Source organism: Microcaecilia unicolor, chromosome 11 (assembly GCF_901765095.1).
Source record: "Microcaecilia unicolor chromosome 11, aMicUni1.1, whole genome shotgun sequence".
NCBI lineage: Eukaryota > Metazoa > Chordata > Amphibia > Gymnophiona > Siphonopidae > Microcaecilia > Microcaecilia unicolor.
Window position 1 is genome coordinate 92,686,773 of NC_044041.1, and position 23,578 is coordinate 92,710,350.

Here is a 23,578-nt window from a genome sequence, read left to right on the forward strand (position 1 = left end):
GTTGATAGTGTTTGACTGTCAGAAATGGTGGAAAACCAAAGAGGATGATGACAAGAATTGACTTGGATAAGGACAGCTACCTTACAAGAGGTCAGGTTGCTATGCTTGGCAGCTTGGATATATCCTTAGTAGTGTGAATAGGAAGAACTGGACAAATGGGCCAACTGGTCTTTTTCAGCCATCATCTGCTATGTTACCACGCTCCATTTCTCCATTCACTGAACAAGGTCACTTAACCTTCATCTGGTGGTGGTGTACCCATGAGCACGACCTCTCTGCTGCTGTGCACAGGAAAAGTTTCTCTTTGACTTCTATCCATTGTTCTCAACAATAATCAAGCAATTTTTCTAAGGATCATGGTTTGGAAAAAATAATCTACACAATTAATTTCAGGCAATGCACTTTCTTTGGTTAGTGTCAAGGCATGATAACTATATTGCTGCAAAACTAGTTTTCTGAATAACTGTTCTACATTGCACTACAGAAGACAGATCCTGGTCTGAAGCCCACTGTTCTAACCAGTAGGTTACTCTTGCATTCCCACAGAGCGCAGAGACCCAAACAACTTTAACTGCAGAATAAGACAGGATGTAATGGACTGATGACAGGATATATGAATTTTAGGAACTCCAATCCTGGAGTGAGTTAAAATGCTCACTGAGGTGACACTCTTTCTTATAACAAATAGAAATTGTGCATCACAAGATGGGAGATTTAAGGAGAAAATGGAGTTAGTAAATCTACTGCAAGTTGCATTTCCAGTGAAATTATTACAGAGAGTCCTGCCCTTGAATTTGAAAAGTTTCTGGATTTCAGAGGCCTTCCGATAAAACTATAGTGCGTTTCTGCTTAGGGGAAAAATTAAACCAGAACCGGCAACCCGTGCTACACGATATTTATTTATTTGTGACATTTATATCCCACATTCTCCCAAACAAGTTTTTCAATGTGGCTTACAATAAACAGTTAAGGATACATAACAAACAATAATGCATAAGAAAGTAATTTGTTCTAAGAATCCAATTTTACAATACAGTATCATAAACATACTGGGATAACTATGGATGTTTAACATTTAGAAAATCTATTATGAATGAGAAATTGGAAATGAAGCAAAGAGAAAGTTAATGGTAAATAGAGTAATAACCAATTCATGGAAATAATTAAATGTTTGAGATATGGTCGTTCTTTGTGAGGGTTTGTTTGAATAGGAACGATTTGAGGATTTTGCGGAATCTGGTATATTCCTGTATATTTCTAATTTTGGGTGGTAAGGAGTTCCACGGTAAGTGAAGTCTGCAGAGTGGACAGTTTTGTAGATCACTTTTTTGCAATTTGGGAGGTGTAGTCAGATATTTTCTTGCCTTGTATTTGGTGTTTCTTTGAGGTAAGTTTATAAATGGTGCCATATAGTCTGGAGCTGTTCCATGTAGCATTTGAAAGATAAAAGTACATAATTTGAAGGTGATTCTCACTTTGATGGGAACTGGAAGCTAGTGTAATTTGATTAATAAAGGTGAGGCACTTTCAAAATGAGAGATTTTGTATATGAATCTGGCAGCAATGTTTTGAGCTGTTTGGAGTTTTTTCAACAGGTACTCCTTACAGCCAGTATATATGGCATTACAATAATCGAATTGGGATAATGTTATTGATAGTACCAATAGTCTGAATGTTTCTAATGAGAAATAGGGTCTGATCCTTTTTAGTTTCCAAGGAGATCTGAAAGATTTTGTTATTACTGAGGAAACTTGAGTATCAAATATGAGACAAAAGCAGGATTGGCCAAGGCAGAAGGGGGAAAACTGTGTCAGAGAAGCAGTGCATTTCTGCTAGCAAAAAAGGTGCCGGTACTCAAATGCCAGGCCACCCTTCAGAGGTGGGGTAATCACTGAGGAACCCACCCGACAATAGCCAGGCCCCCTGCAACCAGTCACAGAATCTATAGCAAGGCAGAATTGTTGTGTAGAGCCTGAGCTCTTTCATTAAAACTTGGGGACCGTGGGTCAATTTTAGCAGACAACGGAAAAGGTGCCAGTACTCAGTACCCCCAAGTACTCCCTCAAAAAAAGCCCTGCAGAGAAGCCAAGTTACTCAGTTCCAGGCTGCAGATTGTGGGACAGTCCTGGATTTCTGACACCCCATCCTGGTGATTATGGGATTTGCTGCACTAATTTCAATGGGCAGGATCAGGAACTACAAATCCAACACTGCTTTGAGATGTAAGTTCAAAACCCTGACCAAAAAGTCTGGAACTGGGTAACTTGGCATCTCTTCCTCAGAGAAACAGGAACTACAGGTTTTGGATGTCACAAGTGGGTCAGTCCATGATTTTTTTTTTAATGATTGTACTCTTTCCTAGGAAGCTTTTCTACTCTATTCTGGGATTTCTATTTCACTTTTAACCTTGCAAAACGGATTATAAAAAAAAAAAAAAAAAGAAAATCCGAGACGGAAGAAAATTACATTAAAATTAACAATACAAACCTACTAGGTATGGTGAAGTCTTTAGGGCAGCTATCATTTTGTGAGGGTCTGATTTGCATGTGGTTAGCTAGCTAGATTGTGGTTGGGGGAAGAGGGCGTTGATGTGCGACATGGGATTTCTCACATTAGCAAGCTCTTTTCCACTTCCCTACCAGAGTGTCACATTTCATTTTCAGCACACGTGTAGAATGAACACGTTTGATTAAAAAAAAGAAAGAAAGAACCAAAGCCAGTGAAAGGAAAAGTGCAACTCTCAAAGACACCTGCAGTGTGTGGTCAGTTAGCTGAAAGGTCATACAGTATTCATTTAGATATACAGCTCTGTGCCAGCCAGTCTTGGTTTCACCCCCATTGCATGCATGGAGTTGTCATTTGTTTGGAGCCCCTTAAGACGAGCAGGAACTACCTGTTCATGCTTGCGGCAGGCCAAAACTAGGACGGGCTCAGTTTGTTCGCTTTGAACGGGGTGAGGTGGTAAGGCTCATGTGACTTTGAGCACCAAAGTAGTTATGGTTCTGTAACTATGAGTCACACATCCATAGAAGGCTTATCGATTTGCTGAATTTACCGGTGTGACATGGATTGGAGGTGAGGGCATAGATTGGATGGGCCCGATATTTAATACAATTTAAAGGGCTAGGAGAAGCTCCTGGTTATTAAAATTGCCTGTCCAGGGCTAACCGGGCATATTCAGCAGCTCTTAACCAGATAGTTCTGCTGAAAATGTCCAGTTTATTCCTAAGCCGAAACTGGCTATTGTGTGTGTGTGTGTGTGTATGTGTGTGTGTGTGTGTGTGTGTGTGTGTGGGGGGGGGGGGGGGGGTCTAGGGGCAGAGTCAGCACTTGGCTAGTTAAGTACCAATATTCAGCACTTTACCAGCCAAGGTAACAGCATAAATAGGACAGCTGGTCGCCATAGCTGATTAAGTGCTGAATATCACACTTAATTGGCTATGTTTTCGCGGCCATTCACTATATACTCAGAAATTCATGCCGGAGCCTGGACATGGCTGAATATCGGGACCGATGTCTTTATGAGGTCTTTCCAGCTCCACCTGTGGGGGTCTAGAGAATCAGAAACAAATACAGTGGGACTGATCAAATGGACAAATCGGGTGATCCAACACAAGAAATTCTTTATTGTACAACGGCACACAGATCTCAGATGGTCAATAATATGCAGATCTCAGATGGTGAACAATATCTGGACTTGACACAGGCTGTGTTTCGGCAATGTAGCCTTCATCAGGAGTCCATACAGGCTAGAAGAAACAAAACAGCAGTATGATTTTATTAAGCACTTACAAAACATATACATTAAACAAAAAATATACATACCGTATTTTTCGGACTATAAGACGCACTTTTTTCCCCCCAAATTTGGGAGGAAAATGGGGGGTGCATCTTATAGTCCGAAGGTAGCGATTTCCCTCCCTCCAGCCCTCCGCCCGAGTTCGGGATCGCCCTCCCCCCGGCCCTGTCACCACTTCTCCCTACTCACGTCACGCGATCTTCCCTGGTGGTCTAGTGACGTCGGGGCAGGAAAGAGCCCCCTCTTTCCTGCCCAGCGCGCTGCTCTCCGTCCTCCTGTATGCAGCCTGACGGTCTCGGCGAGATTCAAAATGGCCGCCAAGACTTCAATTCTCGGCGGCCATTTTGAATCTCGCCGAGACCGTCAGGCAGCATACAGGAGGATGGAGAGCAGCGCGCTGGGCAGGAAAGAGGGGGCTCTTTCCTGCCCCGACGTCATTAGACCACCAGGGAAGATCGCGTGACGTGAGTAGGGAGAAATGGTGACAGGGCCGGGGGGAGGGCGATCCCGAACTCGGACAAGACGCACCGGAGCACCTAGGTTTTAGAGGAGGGAAAAAGGAAATTTTTTTTTTTCCTATTTCCCTCCTCTAAAACCTAGGTGCGTCTTATGGTCCGGTGCGTCTTATAGTCCGAAAAATACGGTACATTAAATTTAAAAAAAATTCCCAAAAAGCTGGAGGTAGAGTTCCAAACCATGAAACAGTGAGGATGTGAATCTAATTCCAATTAACAGGAAAACACAGAAGAACTGTCCTATGCAAAAACGAAGAATACCAGACACAGCGAAGATGACAAAATGCAGTAACCAAGATGGCAAGGTGTAACAATCAACTTTATTAAATGGCAGAATCAAGACACTACACAAATTGCGTTTCAGCCATGAGGCCTTCCTCAGAAGTCTTCCTTTACCCTTTCCTTTTGCATCAACCTCTGGTTAGAGTCTGACCTGGTGGTGCATTGTGCAACATTTGTCGGTTCCATTCGCTATGGCTTTAACTTCATCGTTACAAGGGATTTGTGAAATTATCCCTACACTATTTTATGAGTGTTTAAACCGTTGCATCAACTTTTAGCTATACTGCTGCAGGTTTCTTGAACACTCCTGAGGAAGGCCTCAAAGTCGAAACATGATTTGTGGAGTCTTGATTCTACTTTTCTTAAAAAAAAAAAAAGAAAAAAAAGAAAAGTAGAATCAAGACTCCACAAATCATGTTTCGACTTTGAGGCCTTCCTCAGGAGTGTTCAAGAAACCTGCAGCAGTATAGCTAAAAGTTGATGCAACGGTTTAAGCACTCATAAAATAGTGTAGGGATAATTTCACAAATCCCTTGAAATTGTTGAAAAATTCTGAAAATAAATAATTAAAATTTTTTTTTATTTATTTTCAGAATTTTTCAACAATTTCAAGATTACACTCTTGTTCAGCAGTGTGTTAACATTTCAAATAATATATATAAAGGAAAATATATTAACAAAAATATGTTTAGTTTCCAACATTCAAGTCCTCGGTTATTAGATCCAAGATATTAATTACAGGTAATTTAAAGGAAAAAGTTACTAAGATTAATCAGCTCCCAGTTGAACAGAATAATATTATTTTAAACTCCTTCAGTTCAGGGGCATAGCCATGTGTGGGCCTGGATGGACCCAGGCCCAGCCACTTTAGCTCCAGGCCCGCCCAGCCTCTTCTGCCCGCTCTCCCTGTCCACGTGGTCTGCTCACTTTTACTGTCCTGAAGTGCCGTTCTCCCTCGAGCACCGGCGATTCCCATAGCCAGCCTTCTGCCAGCGCGCGTTGTCAGGGCCTCTTCTCAGGCACGTCCCGCCTACTCTGCAACTTCCTGTGTCCCATCTTTGCAGAAAACAGGAAGTTACAGAGTAGGTGGGACGTGCCTGAGAAGAGGTTCCCACGGCTTGCGCTGGCAGAAGGCTGGCTATGGGAATCGCTGGTGCTGGAGGGAGAACGGCACTTCAGGTCAGTAAAAATGACTAGAACTGACCATGGGCAGGGGGCTGTCATGGGGGGGGGGAGGAAATGCGGCGGTGGTGGGCAGATGGAGAGGAAATGCGGCAGTGGCAGGCGGCGGGTGGGTGGGGGGTGGTAGCAGGTAGAGAGGAAATGCGAGGCCTGTGCCCACCCAGTCCACCTCCAGGCCCATCTAAAAATGAAACTCTGGCTATGCTACTGCTTTAGTTCTTTTCGAAGCAATAAAAGATGACAATTGCGAAGGGTCCATGAAAATATACTTAAGTGAATTTAACCGAATAATGCATTTGCAAGGAAACCTCAAATAAAATACTCCTCCAAGTTGTAGAACGGCAGGTTTTAATAACAAAAATGGTTTACGTCTTTTCTGGGTCTCTTTTGAAATGTCAGGAAATAAATTGATTCTACCTTTTAATAAAGTTGATTGTAACATCTTGCCATCTTGGTTATTGCCTTTTGTAACTTTTGCTGTGTCTGGTATAAATTCCAATTAAAACATACATCAATTTCAAATAATAAAATCAACATAATAAAATGCTGTCAATTTATAACAGCATTTTATTATTTCGGTTTTAATGTCATTGGGGTCCTTTTACTAAGGTGCGCTGAAAAATGGCTTGTGGTAGTGTAGGCATGTGTTTTGGGCGCAAGCCGATCCATTGTTCAGCACACCTGTAAAAAAGGCCTTTTTAAAAATTTTGCCGAAAATGGACATGCAGCAAAATCAAAATTGCCGCACGTCCATTCTGGGTCTGTGACCTTAATGCCAGCCATTGACCTAGTGGTAAAGACTCATGCGGTGAACGGGTGGTAATGATCCACGGGGGTCAAATGCCACTTGACGTGCATTTGATATGTGCGTCTGAAAATTATTTTTCGGATGCTTGTATCGGACACGTGCCAAAAATGAAATTACTGCAAAAGCCACACAGTAACTGGGCGGTAACTCCATTTTGGTGCACGTAGACACTTACACGGCTTAGTAAAAGGGCCCCTTTGTGACTTGTGGGATTTTCTTTGGTTTTCTTTTTTTTTTTTTTGGGGGGGGGGGGGGGGGGGTCTAGAGAATCACCACCCCATCATTCAGTTACGCTATCTAGTTCTTTAAATCTTCTTGTCAGATGCAAGTCAAACAGCAGCAGCTGGTGAAGACCTCTATGTTTTACAGGCTGTGCCCAGAAGTCACCAACAGATCTGATTTGCTATTTAAAATATGATTTGTCTTCTTTGGTCTGCACCTGGAGAGCTGGTGACTCATCAGCTGATGCAACTTATCAACTTCATTTATGGTAAGGATGGCAAAAAAAATGCATCAAGGCACCTGATATTTAGTAGATGTACAATGATTTTTAAAATCATATATAGATTAGCTTCATCGTATATGTCTGCGTTTGATATACCATCCTCTGCTGGTAGATGTGGAGGGGCATTTTCAAAAGAAACGTCTAAGTCAGAATTTGGACGTTTTTCAAAGACATCCAAATTCTGAAGCTGGGAGAAGGTCATTTTCGAAAAAGATGGATGTCCATCTTTTGCATTCAAAAATACCATGGACGTCCTTGGATTTGGACATTTTGCGATTTGGACGTCTATGATTTTCGGCCATTTTTGAAAGAAAAATGTCCAAGTCTAAAACATCCAAATTCAAGCCATTTGGACGTGGGAGGAGCCAGCATTTTTAGTAGACTGGTCCTCCTGACATGCCAGGACAGCAATCGGGCACCCTAGGGGGCACTGCAGTGGACTTCATAAAATGTTCCCAGGTCCACAGCTCCCTTACCTTGTGTGCAGAGCCCCCCAAAACCCGTCCAAAACCCACTACCCCCAACTGTACACCACTACCATAGCCCTTACGGGTGAAGGGGGCACCTATATGTGGGTACAGTGGGTTTCTGGTAGGTTTTGGAGGGCTCACAGTTTCCTGCACAAGTGTAAGAGGTAGGGGAGGTATGGGCCTGAGTCCACTTGTCTGAAGTCCACTAAACTACTCCAGGGACCTGCATGCTGCTGTCACGGACCTGAATATGACATCTGAGGTTGACATAGAGGCTGGCAAGTAATGTTCTTCAACACACATTTTGGGGGTGGGAGGAGGTTAGTGACCACTGGGGGAGTAAGGGGAGGTCATCCCTGATTCCCTCCAGTGGTCATCTGGTCATTTGGGGCACCTTTTTGTGCCTTATTCATAAGAAAAACAGGTTGAGCTCAAAATGTCCAAGTTTTAGTGCTGGACGTTTTTGCTTTGTTCCATTCAGGGGAGTAGCCAGACTTCGGCGGGAGGGGGGTCCAAAGGCTGAGGTGAGGGGGCACAATTTAGCCCCCCCCCGGTGCCACCGACCCCCCCGCCATTGCTGAACCCCCCCACACCAACTTTGACCCCCCTTGCCATTGCCGAACCCCCGCCACCAACTTTGACCCCCCCACCATTGCCGAACCCCCCCGCCACCAACCCGTCGTTGCCTACCTTTGCTGGCGGGGGACTCCAACCCCCACAAGGTGAGCTGAGGTCCTCTTCTTCCCAATCCCGCGCAGGACGCCAGCCTCACAGAAACAGAACGAAGCCCCGGTGAGGACTGGACACCAATTCTTTCTCCCAGCCACAGGCTAGGACTGCTCAGAAAGTCTCTGCATCCTTCACATGGCTGACCCTGACCCCCCCCCCCCCTCTCTCTTCAGGCAGGTCAGAACCAGTCTCACAACAGCATTTTCTCTGGGAAAGCCCCTTCTCTCACTAACCAGGCACTGTGTTAACTTTAGGGTCCTCTTGCCCTGGGTTAGGTAGTCCGCTTACTCCCTGCAGCTGGTTCTCTGTAAGGAAAGTTCCTTCTGCCCTTGAGCAGGTTGCTCTCCTTCTCCTCTCTCTCTCCCTTCACCTCCTGTCTCTCTGATCACAGTAGGCTTTTTACCTGGGTGTAGCATTGCAGGTGTGGAGCACTTTCCTTTCTGAGGCCCATGTCAGGTTTTCTCCCTTCCAGCAATCTGTGTCTGTCCTGAAAAAGACACAGCTACGTGGGGCCTGAGGGGGCCGGGGCCCCCGCAGATTCACCCCCGGACCCCCCTCCCGGTGAACCCGCCCCCGCCCCCGCCTACCTTTACTTTTGCTGGCGGGGGATCCCACTCCCCACCAGCCGACGTCTTCTCAGTCCTTCCTGCTCTTCAATTTGTTTGCTGACGTCCTGCACGTTGTACGTTGTACGTGCAGGACGTCAGACTGAGTCTGACGTCCTGCAGACGTCAGCAAACAAATTGAAGAGCCGGAAGCGACTGAGAAGACGTCGGCTGGCGGGAAGTGGGATCCCCCGCCAGCAAAAGTAAAGGTAGGCTGCAGCGGCGGCGGTTTCGCGGCGGGAGGGGGGGCGGCAATGTCGGGGGGGGGGCGGCGCCGGGGGAGGGCTAAAATGTGCCCCCTCCCCCCGGGCTCTGGACCCCTCCCCCACGGGAGGCTGGCTACGCCCCTGGTTTAGAACCTTGGAAATCTGCTTTCTTGGTAATTATGCTTGCCCGTCTCCTGCTGCAAGCCTTCCAGGGACGCACAGCCAGCTATCCAGGTAAAACTCCTCTCCCTTCTTATAGTATTTGCAGGGCAATAAGATATGAAAAGACAAAAGGAAGACCAGGAGGGTGTCTCATACATCACACTCTAGAAATCAAAATCACTGTTATATGTAATAAAAGTGAGCCAAATATGGGACAATCAAGTCATTGTGACATCACTGATGAGGTAGCTCTTAGGCATGGGTGGAGTGAGGCATTATGACATCACAATATTAGCTCTGGTTACCAGAGACTTCACACTAAGAGGGGAAGTTATCAACATGGGCTACCGTTAAGATGGGTTATTTTACCACTAACTCGTCCCGTTTTATGCAATGAGACCTATAGGAGCATTTTCGATAGTGCATCTAAGTCAGACTTTGGACATTTTGCACTAAACCTACCAATAAAGGGGATGGAACTACTCTCATTTGAGGAAAGGCTACAGAGGTTAGGGCTCTTCAGCTTGGAAAAGAGACGGATGAGGGGAGATATGATTGAGGTCTACAAAATCCTGAGTGCTATAGAACAAGTAGAAGTAAATCGATTTTTCACTCATTACAAAAGTACAAAGACTAGGGGACACTCAAGGAAGTTATATAGAAATACTTTTAAAACAAATAGGAGGAAATATTTTTTCACTCAATGAATAGTTAAGCTCTGGAACTCTTTGCCAGGAGGATGTGGTAATGGTGGTTAGTGTATTTGGGTTTAAAAAAGGTTTGGACAACTTCCTGGAGGAAAAGTCCGTAATTTGCTAGTGAGACATACATGGGGAAGCAACTGCTTGCCCCAGGATTGGTAGCATGAAATATTGCTAATAATTGGGTTTCTGCCAGGTACTCGTGACCTGGCTTGGCCACTGTTTGGAAACAGGATACTGGGCTAGATGAACCATAGGTCTGACCCAGTATGGCTACTCTTATGTTATGTAAATCCAAATAGGAAATATACCCATTAAAAAAAAAAAAAAAAGAAAAAGTCTTATTTTTTTTTTCAAAATACCATTTTGAAAAAGGTTTTATGTTCTGTGCATTTATCTTTTTAGGCCATTTTCGAAAAAAAAGAAAAAGCACAAGTTAGAAACATAAAATCAACCATTGGGATGTAGGAGGGGCCAGCATTTTTAGCAGACTTGTCTTCCAGACATCCCAGGAGAGCAATGGGTAACCCTAGGGAGTACTGCTGTGGACTTCATATAAATGCTCCTAAGTACACATCTCACCATTGCTCTTTTATCTCTGCTGAGCCCTCCAAAACCCACTACCCCCAACTGAACACCACTACAGTAGACCTTATCGGTGAAGGGGGCACCTATATGTGGGTACAGTGAGTTTCTGGTGAATTTTGGAGGGCTCACAGTTTCCACCACAAGTGTAACAGGTAGGAGGAGGTATGGGTCTGAGTTCATCTGTCTACAGTGCACTATATCCTCCACTACACTACTCCAGGAACCCGCATTCTGATCTAATGAACCTGGGTATAACATCTGAGGATGTCATAGAGGCTGGTAAGTACTATTTTTATTCAGATTTTTGGGGGGGGTGAGAGGGGGTCAGTGACCACTGGGAGAGTAAGGGGGGAGTCATCCCTGAATTCCTCCAGTAGTCATCTGGTCATTTAGGACACCTTTTGTGTCTTATTCATTAGAAAAACAGGTCTAGACCAAAACGTTTTGTTCCATTATGGCTATAAAACATCCATGTGTTAGGCACGCCCTAATCCCACCTTCAAAGGGCCCCTGACATGCCCCCTGTTGATTTGGACACACTGCAGACGAAATGCATAGATAGACATCTTCAAGACAGGTTTTGAAAATACCAATTTGGACGCTTTGAGACATGCAAATGGTGCTTTTTGACACTTTTTGGACGTTTTTCTCTTTCGAAAATGAGCCCACTAGCTACTAATAACTGGGGTTAACAGTAAAATAATATGCTTTAACGGTAGCCCATGTTGATAACTTTTCCCTACAATGATGTAACAAATTTGGTCCTAGAGGGAAATTTTCACAAAGCACTCCCTGTAAATCCAAGGGAATACCTTTAGAAACTGTTGTGTACTGGAAATTTGGTACAATGCCTTATTTATTTAAGAAAGCTTTTAATCTATAGCTGGATTTACTCCACAAAGCATTGCTATTCATTTATTATGATTTAATATGCCTGATGTATTGACTCAATTGATATTTGAATTTGCTCATTTAGATGTTATTTTTACTTTTATTTTGGAGAGTTGCTCTGATGCTGTGTTCTTATATTATTTATTCTGTGTTAGTTTTATGTTCTATTATGTATGTTTTTAGTGTTACCTGCCTAGAATGAAAGGATAGTGTGGGATAACCATTAAAATAAAATTTGTATTTATAAAATTAACAAAATAAATCCAAGATGTATGTTGTTACAGAAAAAGACATTCTAACAAGGAAATAAAATTGCTAGGAAATAATACAGGAAATCATTAATCTACTTAAAAGTTCACCACTTAAACCGGGGACAAGGCAAACATCAGAAAAAATACATTTCAAAGAAAAATTGAAAGAGATAGATCATCCAATACTAATTACGGAGTGGAAGAAGAAACTTCTGGAGGTGTGGGATAGAAAATTTTTAAATAAATAAACATGGATTCTGGGATGGGGACAGCTTGAAGGGATTACTCACTCAGGGGTCTTTTCACAAAGCCACTGTAGGGCTACTGCGGCAATGGCACATGGCAAATTGACCCTACAGCTGGGCTACCACAGGAGCCTGGCAGCAGTTCCAATGTGTGCTGCATGTCATTTCTGGTGCTATGAAATTATTTAAATCTTTTTAGTGCTGGTAAGGGCTCCCCCAGGAAATGGCTGCGCAGCAAGTGCTTAATTTACCACATGGCCATTTCCTTCTTTAAAAAAAAAACCCTCCTCTTACCCGCTGTGATAAAAGGAGGCCTCTGTGCACGGAAAATCCACGCACCGATGCCACTGCAGGGGTCATTTTATCGCAGCTTGGTAAAAGGACCCCTCAGTCTCTCCACAAAAATACTTTACACACTGAATTTTATTCCAAATCAGTAAAAAAATAAAGTTTACTTAAATAAAATTAACAACAGGAGACAGTCTATAAGCTTTCACAATCCGATACTCATAGTGACAAGAGACTAATTTACCGAAATTCAGGAAATTGGTAAAGATGTTTTTAGCTCCCAGTGGTGGTAGATGAATTGATTATGAAGGCTTGGAGTAGAAAGAATACATTTTATTTCAGTTTATTTACCACCCCTGTTACAAAGCTGCACTAGCAGCTGCCGGTGCGGTAATGCCGACACAGTCCATTTAAAGTGAATGGGCTGTGTTGGCAATACTGAGCAGCAGCTGCTAGTGTGGTTTTAGAAAAGAGGGGAGGGGGGTAATGTTTTGTTTTTCATGTTTCTTTTATTGTTGCATATATTATTATTAATCTGGATTGTGAATCTATCTATTTATCATTTCTATAGCGCTACAAGGCATACGCAGCGCAGTACACCATACACAAAAGACAGTCCCTGCTCAAAGAGCTTACAATCTATATAAGACAGGTAAACAGACAAACAATTAAGGGTAAGGGAATACAGAGGTGAGGATAAAGGACAGGGCAAGTGAGTTAGGAGTCAAAAGCAGTGGTAACGAGGTGGGTTTTGAGTTTGGACTTGAGTCTAGAATTAGCAGTAGAGGAGAAAGGCACAGATAGGAGAGATTTGTGAATAATGTGTTACAAATCTCCTTGGATTGTTTTTGTAGTAGGGTGTTATATAAATTGTTTACAAAATTAAAGAAATAAAAGAAATGTACCTAAAATCACTTCTCAAGAATCTCAAGTAAGCTGGGTCTTCTCTTGGGCCTCCTTCTCCCTGAAGCTCTGTCCCAGAAACTCCTGAATCCTCTTCTCTCACAAAATTAATTACCAAATACTTAGTTGGGGTCCTTTATCTCCAGAATACTTGAATCCACAGACTTGGGACAAACTCCTTTCAGCCCACTTGAAGCTGCTGATTGATTCCCTCCAGAAACTAGTCCTGTCTCTCCTCTGATAGAGGAAGTTGGCACTTCACCTTTTTAGTGAGAAACTGAAGGCTCAGCCCTTAGCAGCCACTTAGCTTCCTAGAGCTCTGAAGCCCCTTGCTGCCCCCCCCCCCCCACTTCTTTCTAACTCCTTGGGCTCACCATGTGACTCATTTATGCTATGGCCCTAGCCTTAGACTGGAGGAGTGGCCTAATGGTAAGCACAGTAAGCTGAGAACCAGGGAAGCCAGGGTTCAAATCGTATGCTACTTTGGGTTGTCAACTAGCCAGTTTTTGGATCCTTTCTACTAAGCCTCGTAAGCGTCTATGTGCACCCAACGCACGCCAAAATGGAGTTACCGCACAGCTACCGCGTGGCCCTTACAGTAATTTCATTTTTGGTATGCGTCCACTACGTGCACCCAAAAAGTATTTTTTATTTTCTGTTGAAGCCATTCCCCCCCTAATAGCCACCATATAGGCCAGAACAAAACAATTAACATTGCTATTGAAAACAATAGTAAAATTAGAAGGTTTTATTAAGCCTCCTAGGTTTTGCATTCTCTCTATTAGGAGGGGATCGTGGGTGGGTCGGGGGGGGGGGAATGTAAGGGGAGCTAGGGAGTTTTTGAGGGGTCTGTGAAGAGGTGGGGGAGGTTTATATTCAAAATGTTTATGTCAGTGCTCCAAAGCTTGCTTTGTTATTTACAATGCTGTATTGAGGATTTTAGTGCTACGCTATATGCCTTTATTTTTAATTATAATGACAATAAAGATATTTCTATATAAAAAGAAAAAATAAAGGCATATAGTGCAGCACTGAAATCCTCAAATTACAAATCTCCCTTCTGTTTTCTCCACCATATGAGCCTATTGTAATGTCTGGCCTAGTAGTATAAGAGGATAAAATTATCAAGGACGAGAAGCCCAACATCTACACATGGGAAAGTAGATATAGTCATGAATGATATCAATCTATAAGTAACAGTATTGATGTTTTAAGTATTGATGTTCATTAATACTCCACTTTGATGTTACAACTCCTTTAACTGCAACTGACTTTGTTTTTGGAGTCCTGAGAAATCTAACTGCGATAGGATAGATGTGGGGAACTCAACTCAACAGACCATCGACCGTCAAGATTTCCATATAAACAGTATCTACACTGCCTGGGTAGAATCTTTTCTGCAAGGTCATCGCTACAGTTCCAGGAATATTACCCTGACACCACGTTATTCCAGTAAGTGCTATTTCCTGCTTGCCCATGTGTTTCCTGCAAGGAGATGCTTTTCTCAAGCCTAGCTCAGGATTTCGGCTTGGTTTCAGGGTTGAAGACTTATTCTTTTGAAAGTTCAGTGATAGAGTTGTTGGGGTGGGGGTGAGGGACAGAGCATGGAAGCATTTTTGTACACCTCACTCCTAAAGGTTAACCACCCTTTTTACTTGCCCCTTGTTTTCCATCTGTTCCCCCATCTCTTGTCTTCTTTCCTGAACCTGTCTTGCTGTTTTGACCAGGTTCATTCTATTGGACAATAGGTTGAGAATCATCAACCATCCTTGCTAGTCAATTGCTTTGCACTGCCATGGGCTGCTTTCTGTGTGGTCTCAACACCTCATGGGGTAACATGGATGGGCATCCATTTCCTCTTTGCACCCTCCGTCCTTCCTTCCACTCCCCTACCAAATTTAAAAACCCTTAGCTGGCGAGCTTGCCCACGCACTATCAGCTGAAGAATTCCAGTGTCTGAATTGATGACTGAAAATGCTGCCACTTACTGCCTCGCTTTTATAGCTAGGGGCGTTGGACACAATTCTGGATGTCTTCAGCTGGTGAATTTGGGGGTGTCTGCCAGTTTCATGAGTGGTGCACCGGCTGCTGGGTGGGCCTGAGGTATAAGTAGAGGGCACTGCACATTACAAAGCGCACTTAGCCCATCGGTGGCTATGCCCCTGTCCTATCTTAGAAGAATCTACCAGGCTTCAAAGGTGGGACTTGAACTGGCAACCAAAGCAGAAATACTAAGGTTGCTGGTTCAAGATCTACCAGCCCCATGCAGGGGGAGGAAATGGTCCAGCAGTAGGAAACACTGGCAAGATGCAGACAATATTAAAAAGAAAAGAGGCAAATCCTCAGTAAATCCACATCTTTTTATGTTACAGGTGCAATGCCTACTCTTTCTTGCTCTGCGCTTTTTGAAGTCTGCAGGGAATAGAAGTACAGGGATAAAAGCTCAGCCAGAGGTGATAAGCATTTTTGTGGCTGCTGCCGGCTATCTCTTATGCGGTTAAATGTGATAGTCAGCATGTAAACGGCTAATTGAAACCGAACAAAGATAGGACTGAGCTTTATGCGATTTGTCTACTTAACTTAGGTGGTTAAGTTCTGAATATTGGCACTTAATTGTATAAGTGCCGACTCCGCCTCTGGACCGCCCCAAAAATAGGTGGGGCTAAGGCTCTAGTGATTATTAGTGCTGACTTTCAGCAGCACTAACTGGTTACATGTTGCTGAATATCAGAGGATAGCCCCGTACAAGTGATTTAACCCACTAGGAACCTCTCCTGGATGGTTAAATCACTTTGAATATCAAACCCACAGTAGCGCATTTTGTTCAGATCAGTGCTGGCACATCAGCACATGATAAAACCGCTCCTGCCATATTTCTTCCAAGCCTGTGCACTCGTACTCCAGCTCAGTAATCCATGACCTGTCATTCTAGTCAAATATGATCCTCTGCCTTCCGAGGAAGTCAGGTTTTCCAGGTTTAATGGGACACTCCGACTGAAGTGGAAGAGACCTGAGCTAGAAAATCAACCTTTACTGAAAGAAGCTCGCTACAAAAGAAGAATGCACTTCAACTGGACAACGGTAAGAATTAAAATGAAAGAGTCAAGAGCCTGCTTGGGAGATCTGTGGCAAGGGTGCCATGTGGAGCACCTGGGTTCAATTCTTGGACCTAGTTTCTTCTCCCTGGGCTGGGCCAGAGCTTCTGCAAAGGCAGTGTTCACAGCTTCAGAGGGGAAGCCGTCACAGCCATGGCTTATTGGTGAGGTGACTCACTGGCCAAAGGCTAGCACTGCAATGGTGATCCTCTGCCCCCAGAATGGGAAGTTGACATCAGTGGGGGCAGAGGACAGTAGAGCCGACAGCACATGCTTAAAGGCTGCTGCAGCCCCGTGCTTGCTTTTCTTGTTTTGCCACGGCCGCTGCTGCTCATCAAGAGATCCCCTGGAGTACACTGGATCCCCTGGAGTACAGTGTGTTTCAGTGGGAGATTTTCCCATTTTGGTGGGAGTGTGAGAGAGATGACCCGCCAAAGCGGGAGTCTGCAGCTGAATGTGGGAGACTTGGCAGGTCTGTGTAAGTAAGCCACATTGAACTCGAGCCTATTTTCAGGATAATGTGGGATATAAATGACAAATTAATAATAAAAATGATAATAATGAGGTCCATAATCTCCAGTAGTGTCTCCTGATTTCTCACTATTCATAACAGCCTTGCTCTGAAGGAATGCGCTGATTCCACAGGCTGACTTTTATCCTGGGTGTGCCGTGATTCAACAAAGGCTGGCCCAGCTGCTGCTGTCTGCTGAAAAGCAGCTTCCCAGTGTCCTAAAGTATCTCTCTCCTGTGTTCATCTAGCCATCTATCCATACCAATATTTTCCCAACTCAATATCGGTAACAAGAGAGTTTGAGGGCTGGGGATAGAGATTGGTTTGTTTGGCCCTTCCAACAAAAAAGGATGTTCCACTGCCCCTGTGTCTATCTATAAAGGGAGAGAGAAATATTAATAGTAATATTTGGATGACTTACATCGTTCTCAATTGTTCAGTATTTTCAACCAGTGTTTCACGGAACACAAAGGTTCCCTGAGAGAGCAGCAGGGAAAGAAAGCTGGTAATTCCACCGAATTTCATAACATATAACAAGGCCGATTCAAGGAACTGTGGCACCCTGAGCCAACTTTTGGTTTAGTGCCCTCCATTGGCATGTCACTCCTTAGGCCATTCTCCCCCCCGGCCTACCTTTAAAGGCAGTTTCCCCCTCCTGAATACCAACAGCATTTCACCTAATGCTACCTGCATCAGCCCTTGCATCTTCCCTCTGCTGTGCCCTATGGAAGCAGGAAGTTATGCCAAAGGATGTGCCGGGGCGTGGCAGAAAGAACATGCTGGGGCTGATGCGGGTAGCATTAGGTAAAACACTCTCTGTGTTTGGGAAGGGAAAACTGCCTTTAAAAAGGTAGATGGGGGAAGGTGGCCTGAGACAGAAAGAGGAAGGGGGTTGCCAGCTCTTCTTTTTTTTTCTCTGCACATGCAACGCCGTCAGGTAAGCGCTGGGCCAGCTTAACCTATAGGGCCTGTGACATCACAAGCTCAGACATTTGGCGCCCTGGGCCAGAGCCTCACCTGGTCCATAGGTTAAGCCGGCCCTGACATATAACCAAAATAAGTTTGAAAACCACTGCCTACTAAGGTTTAGTATTCCATTCAAGTACAGCATGTGAAGATAATGTCAATCACTAGGTGAGAGCGCCACCTGGTGGCTGAAATTAGGTGCATGTGTACCAGTTTCTGGAGGAAGCTGCAGCCTGGGGCTTCCGATCAGTGTCTGGGTTTGATGGGAGATGATGTAGGACCTTAAAAAATGGAGGCAAAACCCTAGAGTAAGTTGTGTGAAAGTCCAGCAGAGGCACAAAAGGAAATAGCTAGATTAGAAAATATATATAAATCAAAATAAGTCCACGTTATAACTTTTATTTATTGATTTTTTTTAGGGAGACTGTAATTTACAAAAAGATGCTGATGATTCTGGTAAGGACTTTTGTGTCACAAAACAGTTCTGTTAATAAAACGATCATATGTAAATCTGCACTACACAAGCTGCAAAGGACTTAAATACAAATCAACTTTTGCATCCAGCTTTTCCTACATAAGCACACAATTGTGGAATGCACTACCAAACGCCTTGAAAACGACGTACGACCACCTAAACTTCCGGAAATCACTAAAAACTAGCCTGTTCAAAAAGGCATACCCCACCGATCCAACGTAAATGCCTGATCCCTGCAACACAACAAAACTAAAGTACGTAATGGACAAAACTAAACTTTTCAGATGTACGTTTCCCCAATGCGGCCATGCCACATGAACTTTATCTTACCATTAAAATCACTTTGTATTTGTTCTCACCGGAGTCTGCAAACGCCTCTCCAGTACTATGTAAGCCACATTGAGCCTACAAATAGGTGGGAAAATGTGGGATACAAATGTAACGAATGTATAAATAAAATAAAATATCACAACCCCTTTATCCTGTATGACATTAAGAAGAGAATTCTATAAGGAGCTGCCTAACGTTTGGCAGCAAGTGTATGTAAATAAGAATAATGTAATTATGCGCATATCTTTAATCGTGCGTTCTTTGCAGGTGGGTGTTCACATGGGCAGTTCTTGAATGGGTTGTCAAAGTAGACAGCACCACTACAAAGCAGTCTGGCAGACCAAGGGCGTAGTCAGACCAGGGTCGCTGAGAGACTGGGCCGGGTCCGGGGCAAGGCTGGGCCCCGCCACTGCCGCCGCCGCCGCCCCCCCCCCCTGAGGTCATCATCGTCGCCGCCCCCCTCCACCCGCCTCCCTCCGTCCACCACCGGGCCGGGCCCCCCTGAATTCAAATCACAGCGCCTCACCTCGACCTTGCTCTGTGTGAAAGAAGCGCAGCAGCGGCAGTCTGCAGATCGCCTCCCTTTGGGCCTTCCCTCCCTGTGTCCTGCCCTTGAGGAAGTTCCGGTGATGAGGGCGGGACAGAGGGAGGGAAGGCCCGAAGGGAGGCGATCTGCAGACTGCCGCTGCTGCGCTTCTTTCACATGGAGCGAGGACGAGGTGAGGCGCTATGATTTGAATTCAGGGGGGCCCAGCCCGGGGGTGGACGGAGGGGGGGCGGGTGGAGGGGACTGCGACATTGGGCCAGGGGAATTTTGTCTCCCCTACCCCCCCCTCTCGGCAGCCCTGAGTCAGACACCCAATTTTGGATGGGTTTCAGTCCAAAGTGGGTGGGCACGAGAACCCCACCCCCATCCAGCATTTCTCCCTCCCCTCCCCCCAAGCATCCCTCCCTCCCTTACCCCTCAGGCAATGGAGAGTCTCTTAACTCCACTCTCCCAGTACCTTTTAAGCCCTTTAGCTCTTCAACAGCAGTGAGCAGCAACTCATACCTGCTGTTCGTGGTGGCCCTGAGCCTTTCCTCTGACTCAACTTTCTGGTTCCGCGAACAGGAAGTTGTGCCAGAGAGAAGGCTCAGGGCCAGTGCGAGCAGGGGGTGTAAGTCACTGCTGACTGCCGGTGAAGAACTGAAGGCATAGGAGCCAGCTCTGTGGATCCAGTGGGTGCTGAGCACCCCCAGTATTGATGAAGCTCTTTCATTGTATCCAAGGAGGGGTTATTTGTATTGTGTCTGGCATTCCCCAATCATTTTGTTACACTGGCACTTCTGACTGAAGGATTTAAAAGGTACCGGGAGAGTTGGGGGAGTTCAGTTAAGAGACCCCCGATCGTCTGGAGGGAGGGACAAATGCCAGGAGTCTTCAGCTGGCTGGGCTTGGGAATCCCTGTCAGCCACATTACAGCTGTGCCACTGCTGGGTGGGCTTTAGTTCAAACTGGGTGGGCCTGTGCTCAGCTGGGCCCACCTGTGGCTATGCCACTGTGGCAGACCACAGTGCTCAGCTGCTGAGGGCAAGGTGCATGGCCAATACCCAGGCTGAAGGAATCTGTGTCTCCTGCATTTCCCTTAGAGAGGTGCACCCTATCCCTGGCCGAGAACACAGCTTATGAAATTCAACTGCGGCACAAAAGCCATGACAGCAGAAGTCACTGGAGTGAGTGGAGTGACACCATCTTTGTTCCTGTTGGTAAGAGCATCTTTAAATTGGCTGGTTTCAGCTAGTCTTTCTCTGAGAACAGTAGGTACCATTAGATGCCCAACAACCTCACACCCAAAGTGTGCTTTCATCTAGAAAGATCCAAAAGCACAGACCAGAAAGCCACCCCCTCTCTGTCAACACAAAGAAGTTGATCCAATCCGGGGTTTGCCCCATTCTGCAGAGATGTAATTTTTACTTTTTTTAGGGGCCCTTTTACAGAGCTGCTGAGCTGTAAGCCCAACGCGGGCTTACTGCTTGCTTTTTCAGGACTACCACTGGCCCAATGCGGCTGCCGGCGGTAGCCCCATCCCGAGCATACGCCATTTCCAGGCTTCCCACCGAATGACCATGCAGTAAAAATTCTCTTAGAGCATGCGGTAAAAGGGGCTCTGGCATACAGAAAAAATAGCCCCCGCTGCCAGCACTGGGCCCTTTCCCCCACAGCTTTAGTAAAAGGACCCCTTAGGGACCTCAGAACTACAAGTCTCTATGTGCAATGAGGCAGAACTAGAAATGCATCAGCCTTTTCAGGTTGACCTAGGCTAGGAGATTAAATTTTGTTGATATGTTATTTTTTTATTTGTTTTATTATTTTTTTATAAGAGTTTTACACATATATAGGGTGAGGCAAAAAAGTAACCCCCTACAATTTAGCGAGAAATTTTAGGTACTTAGTCATCATACTTAAGTATTACTATTAAACAACATTTAATTATCTTAAGCTATGTTGATGTTACTGACATTTTAGCATTACTACCAACAATTTTTGCACTTTAAAAATGTTTGAGCTAAAACACAATAAAATAATGTCATGTAAATGATATATTTAACTATCAGGCTTATTTTCAAAAGAGAAGGGTGCCCATCTTTCGACACAAATCGTCCTTCTCTTAGGGCCGCCCAAATTGGCATAATCGAAAGCCGATTTTGGGCGTCCTCAACTGCTTTCTGTCGTGGGGATGACCAAAGTTCACGGGGGCGTGTCAGAAGCGTAGCGAAGGTGGGACTGGGGCGTGCCTATCACATGGGCGTCCTCGACTGATAATGGAAAAAAGAAGGGCGTCCCTGATGAGCACTTGGGTGACTTTACTTGGTCCATTTTTTCTTGCGACCAAGCCTCAAAAAGGTGCCCGAACTGACCAGATGACCACAGGAGGGAATCGGGGATGACCTCCCCTTACCCCCCCAGTGGTCACTAACCCCCTCTCACCCTAAAAAACTTTAAAAATATTTTTGCCAGGCTCAAATGTCATACCCAGCTTCCTGACAGCAGTATGCAGGTCCCTGGAGCAGTTTTAGTGGGTGCAGTGCACCTCAGGCAGGCGGACCCAGGCCCATCTTCCCCCCTACCTGTTACACTTGTGGTGGTAAATGTGAGCCCATCAAAACCCACCAGAAACCCACTGTACCCACATGTAGGTGCCCCCCTTCACCCCTTAGGGCTATGGTAGTGTTGTACAGTTGTGGGTAGTGGGTTTTGGAGGGGGGTTGGGGGGCTCAGCACCCAAGGTAAGGGAGCTATGCACCTGGGACCTTTTTCTGAAGTCCACTGCAGTGCCCCCTAGGGTGCCCGGTTGGTGTCCTGGCATGTCAGGGGGACCAGTGCACTACGAATGCTGGATCCTCCCATGACCAAATGGCTTGGATTTGGTCGTTTCTGAGATGGGCGTCCTCGGTTTCCATTATGGCCTAAAATCGGGGAAGACCATCTCTAGGGTCGACCTAAATTTCTCGATATGGGCGTCCCCGACCATATTATCGAAATGAAAGATGGACGCTCATCTTGTTTCGATAATATGGGTTTCCCCGTCCCTTTGCTGGGACGTCCTGCGAGGACGTCCTCAGGAAAACTTGGGCGCCCCTTTTGATTATGCCCCTCCATGTGTCAGAATTTGGCAGTCATGCCATCAAATTTTCTTCACAGTGCTGAGTTTCCAGTCCTTGAGATGATACACAGCCACCATCGCCTTTGCTCCGAAACCTTGTTCACTCAGTGTCTGGATTCTCATTTTGTCCGCAACTGACACCTTGCCCATGATTGCCATTCTGATCCGAAATGCTTTAAAAAGAAAGTATCTGTAAATTATCAAATACAAATTATTCAAACTCAAATTATTGTTTACAAAGTCTACGTCACTATGATGTCATTAACAGTAAGCTGGAATAAACATTTTTGAATGTGCGAAAGTCGCTGGGTGGTCATGCTAAGAAGTCTGTAACCGCCATGTTCTACTTGGCACTTAAACAAGAAATAAAGCTGTGAAAGTTCACTTTGAAATTCCAAGCAGTTGCTGAGAAAACAGCAAAGAACTCTAGGGGTTACTATTTTTTTTTTTTGCCTCACCATGTATATATATTAGTTTGGCACTTAACTGATTTTTGGTAAAATATAAATATAAATTGGAAATAACAAAATATATTTAAAGGATATTTGGTTGTTGTTGCATTTTGTTGTTTGATAATTTGTTGAATCCTGTTTTGAGTAAGATCTTGCAAGGACAGGCTATACTGTAAATATCCATAAATAAAACAGAATGTAATATTCAAAAGCGTTATTTGGATAAATGCATGTTTACCTGCATAAAAATAAACATACAGTCCTAACGAATTAGGATCCTCCTATCAAGCAGTCACATGCTTGGGGAAGACTGACCATGCTTCCAAGTCTACAGAAAAAAATCCTCCTTTTAAAAATCAAATGTTTCTCTCAGTTAAGACTAAATGCATTCTTTCTCTGTTGAGAACTTGTAATATTTCCATTTCAGAGCTCCAGGAGAGCCCAGAGCTCTGTTACTCAGTGGGAGAATTCTCCAAGGATGGACAAAGAAACTTGAGCTTTCACTGGGAGGTAGGACAGGAATACTGTAGGGAAACAGTGCATGTGTTGGGAGAGGGAGAGGGGGAGGGAGGGGCCAGATTATTTGCAAAAGCACTAGTTCAGGTAACAGATAGGCAAACTGCATATATGGTTTCTTGAATAATTGGGTCACTTGAATGGATAACTTTGGACAATGGTGTTCCTTGGTTGGCTGCCACCTGGGGCTACTGTGACGTCCCCCCCCCCCCCCCCAAGGTGCAGCATGACACCTCCCTGGGTGCAGCGTCATCCCTCCCCCCTCCGGCACATCACCTCCAAGCCACCCCCCCGGGTGCATTTTTCTTACCTGCTGGGGTGCTGGGAGCAGCCACGCGGCTGTTGGCTCTGCTGGTTCCTTGCTCTCTCTGCCCCGGAACAGGAAGTAACAGAAGAGGGAACAGGGAACCGGCAGAGCCAACAACTGCACAGCTGCTCCCTCCACCCCTCCTGCAGCGT

General features: G+C 45.0%; 1 protein-coding gene across 1 annotated transcript in view; it reads left to right on the forward strand.

The window, feature by feature from the left end:
- Window positions 1-23,578, forward strand: part of IL12RB1 (interleukin 12 receptor subunit beta 1) — a 91,592-nt gene that overhangs the window by 17,983 nt on the left and 50,031 nt on the right. The window contains exons 2-6 of the mRNA XM_030219926.1: window positions 14,416-14,582; window positions 16,063-16,211; window positions 18,122-18,158; window positions 20,137-20,253; window positions 23,031-23,113. Of these exons, the coding sequence (XP_030075786.1) occupies window positions 14,416-14,582; window positions 16,063-16,211; window positions 18,122-18,158; window positions 20,137-20,253; window positions 23,031-23,113 (553 nt within the window). The remainder of the gene's footprint in view (window positions 1-14,415; window positions 14,583-16,062; window positions 16,212-18,121; window positions 18,159-20,136; window positions 20,254-23,030; window positions 23,114-23,578) is intronic.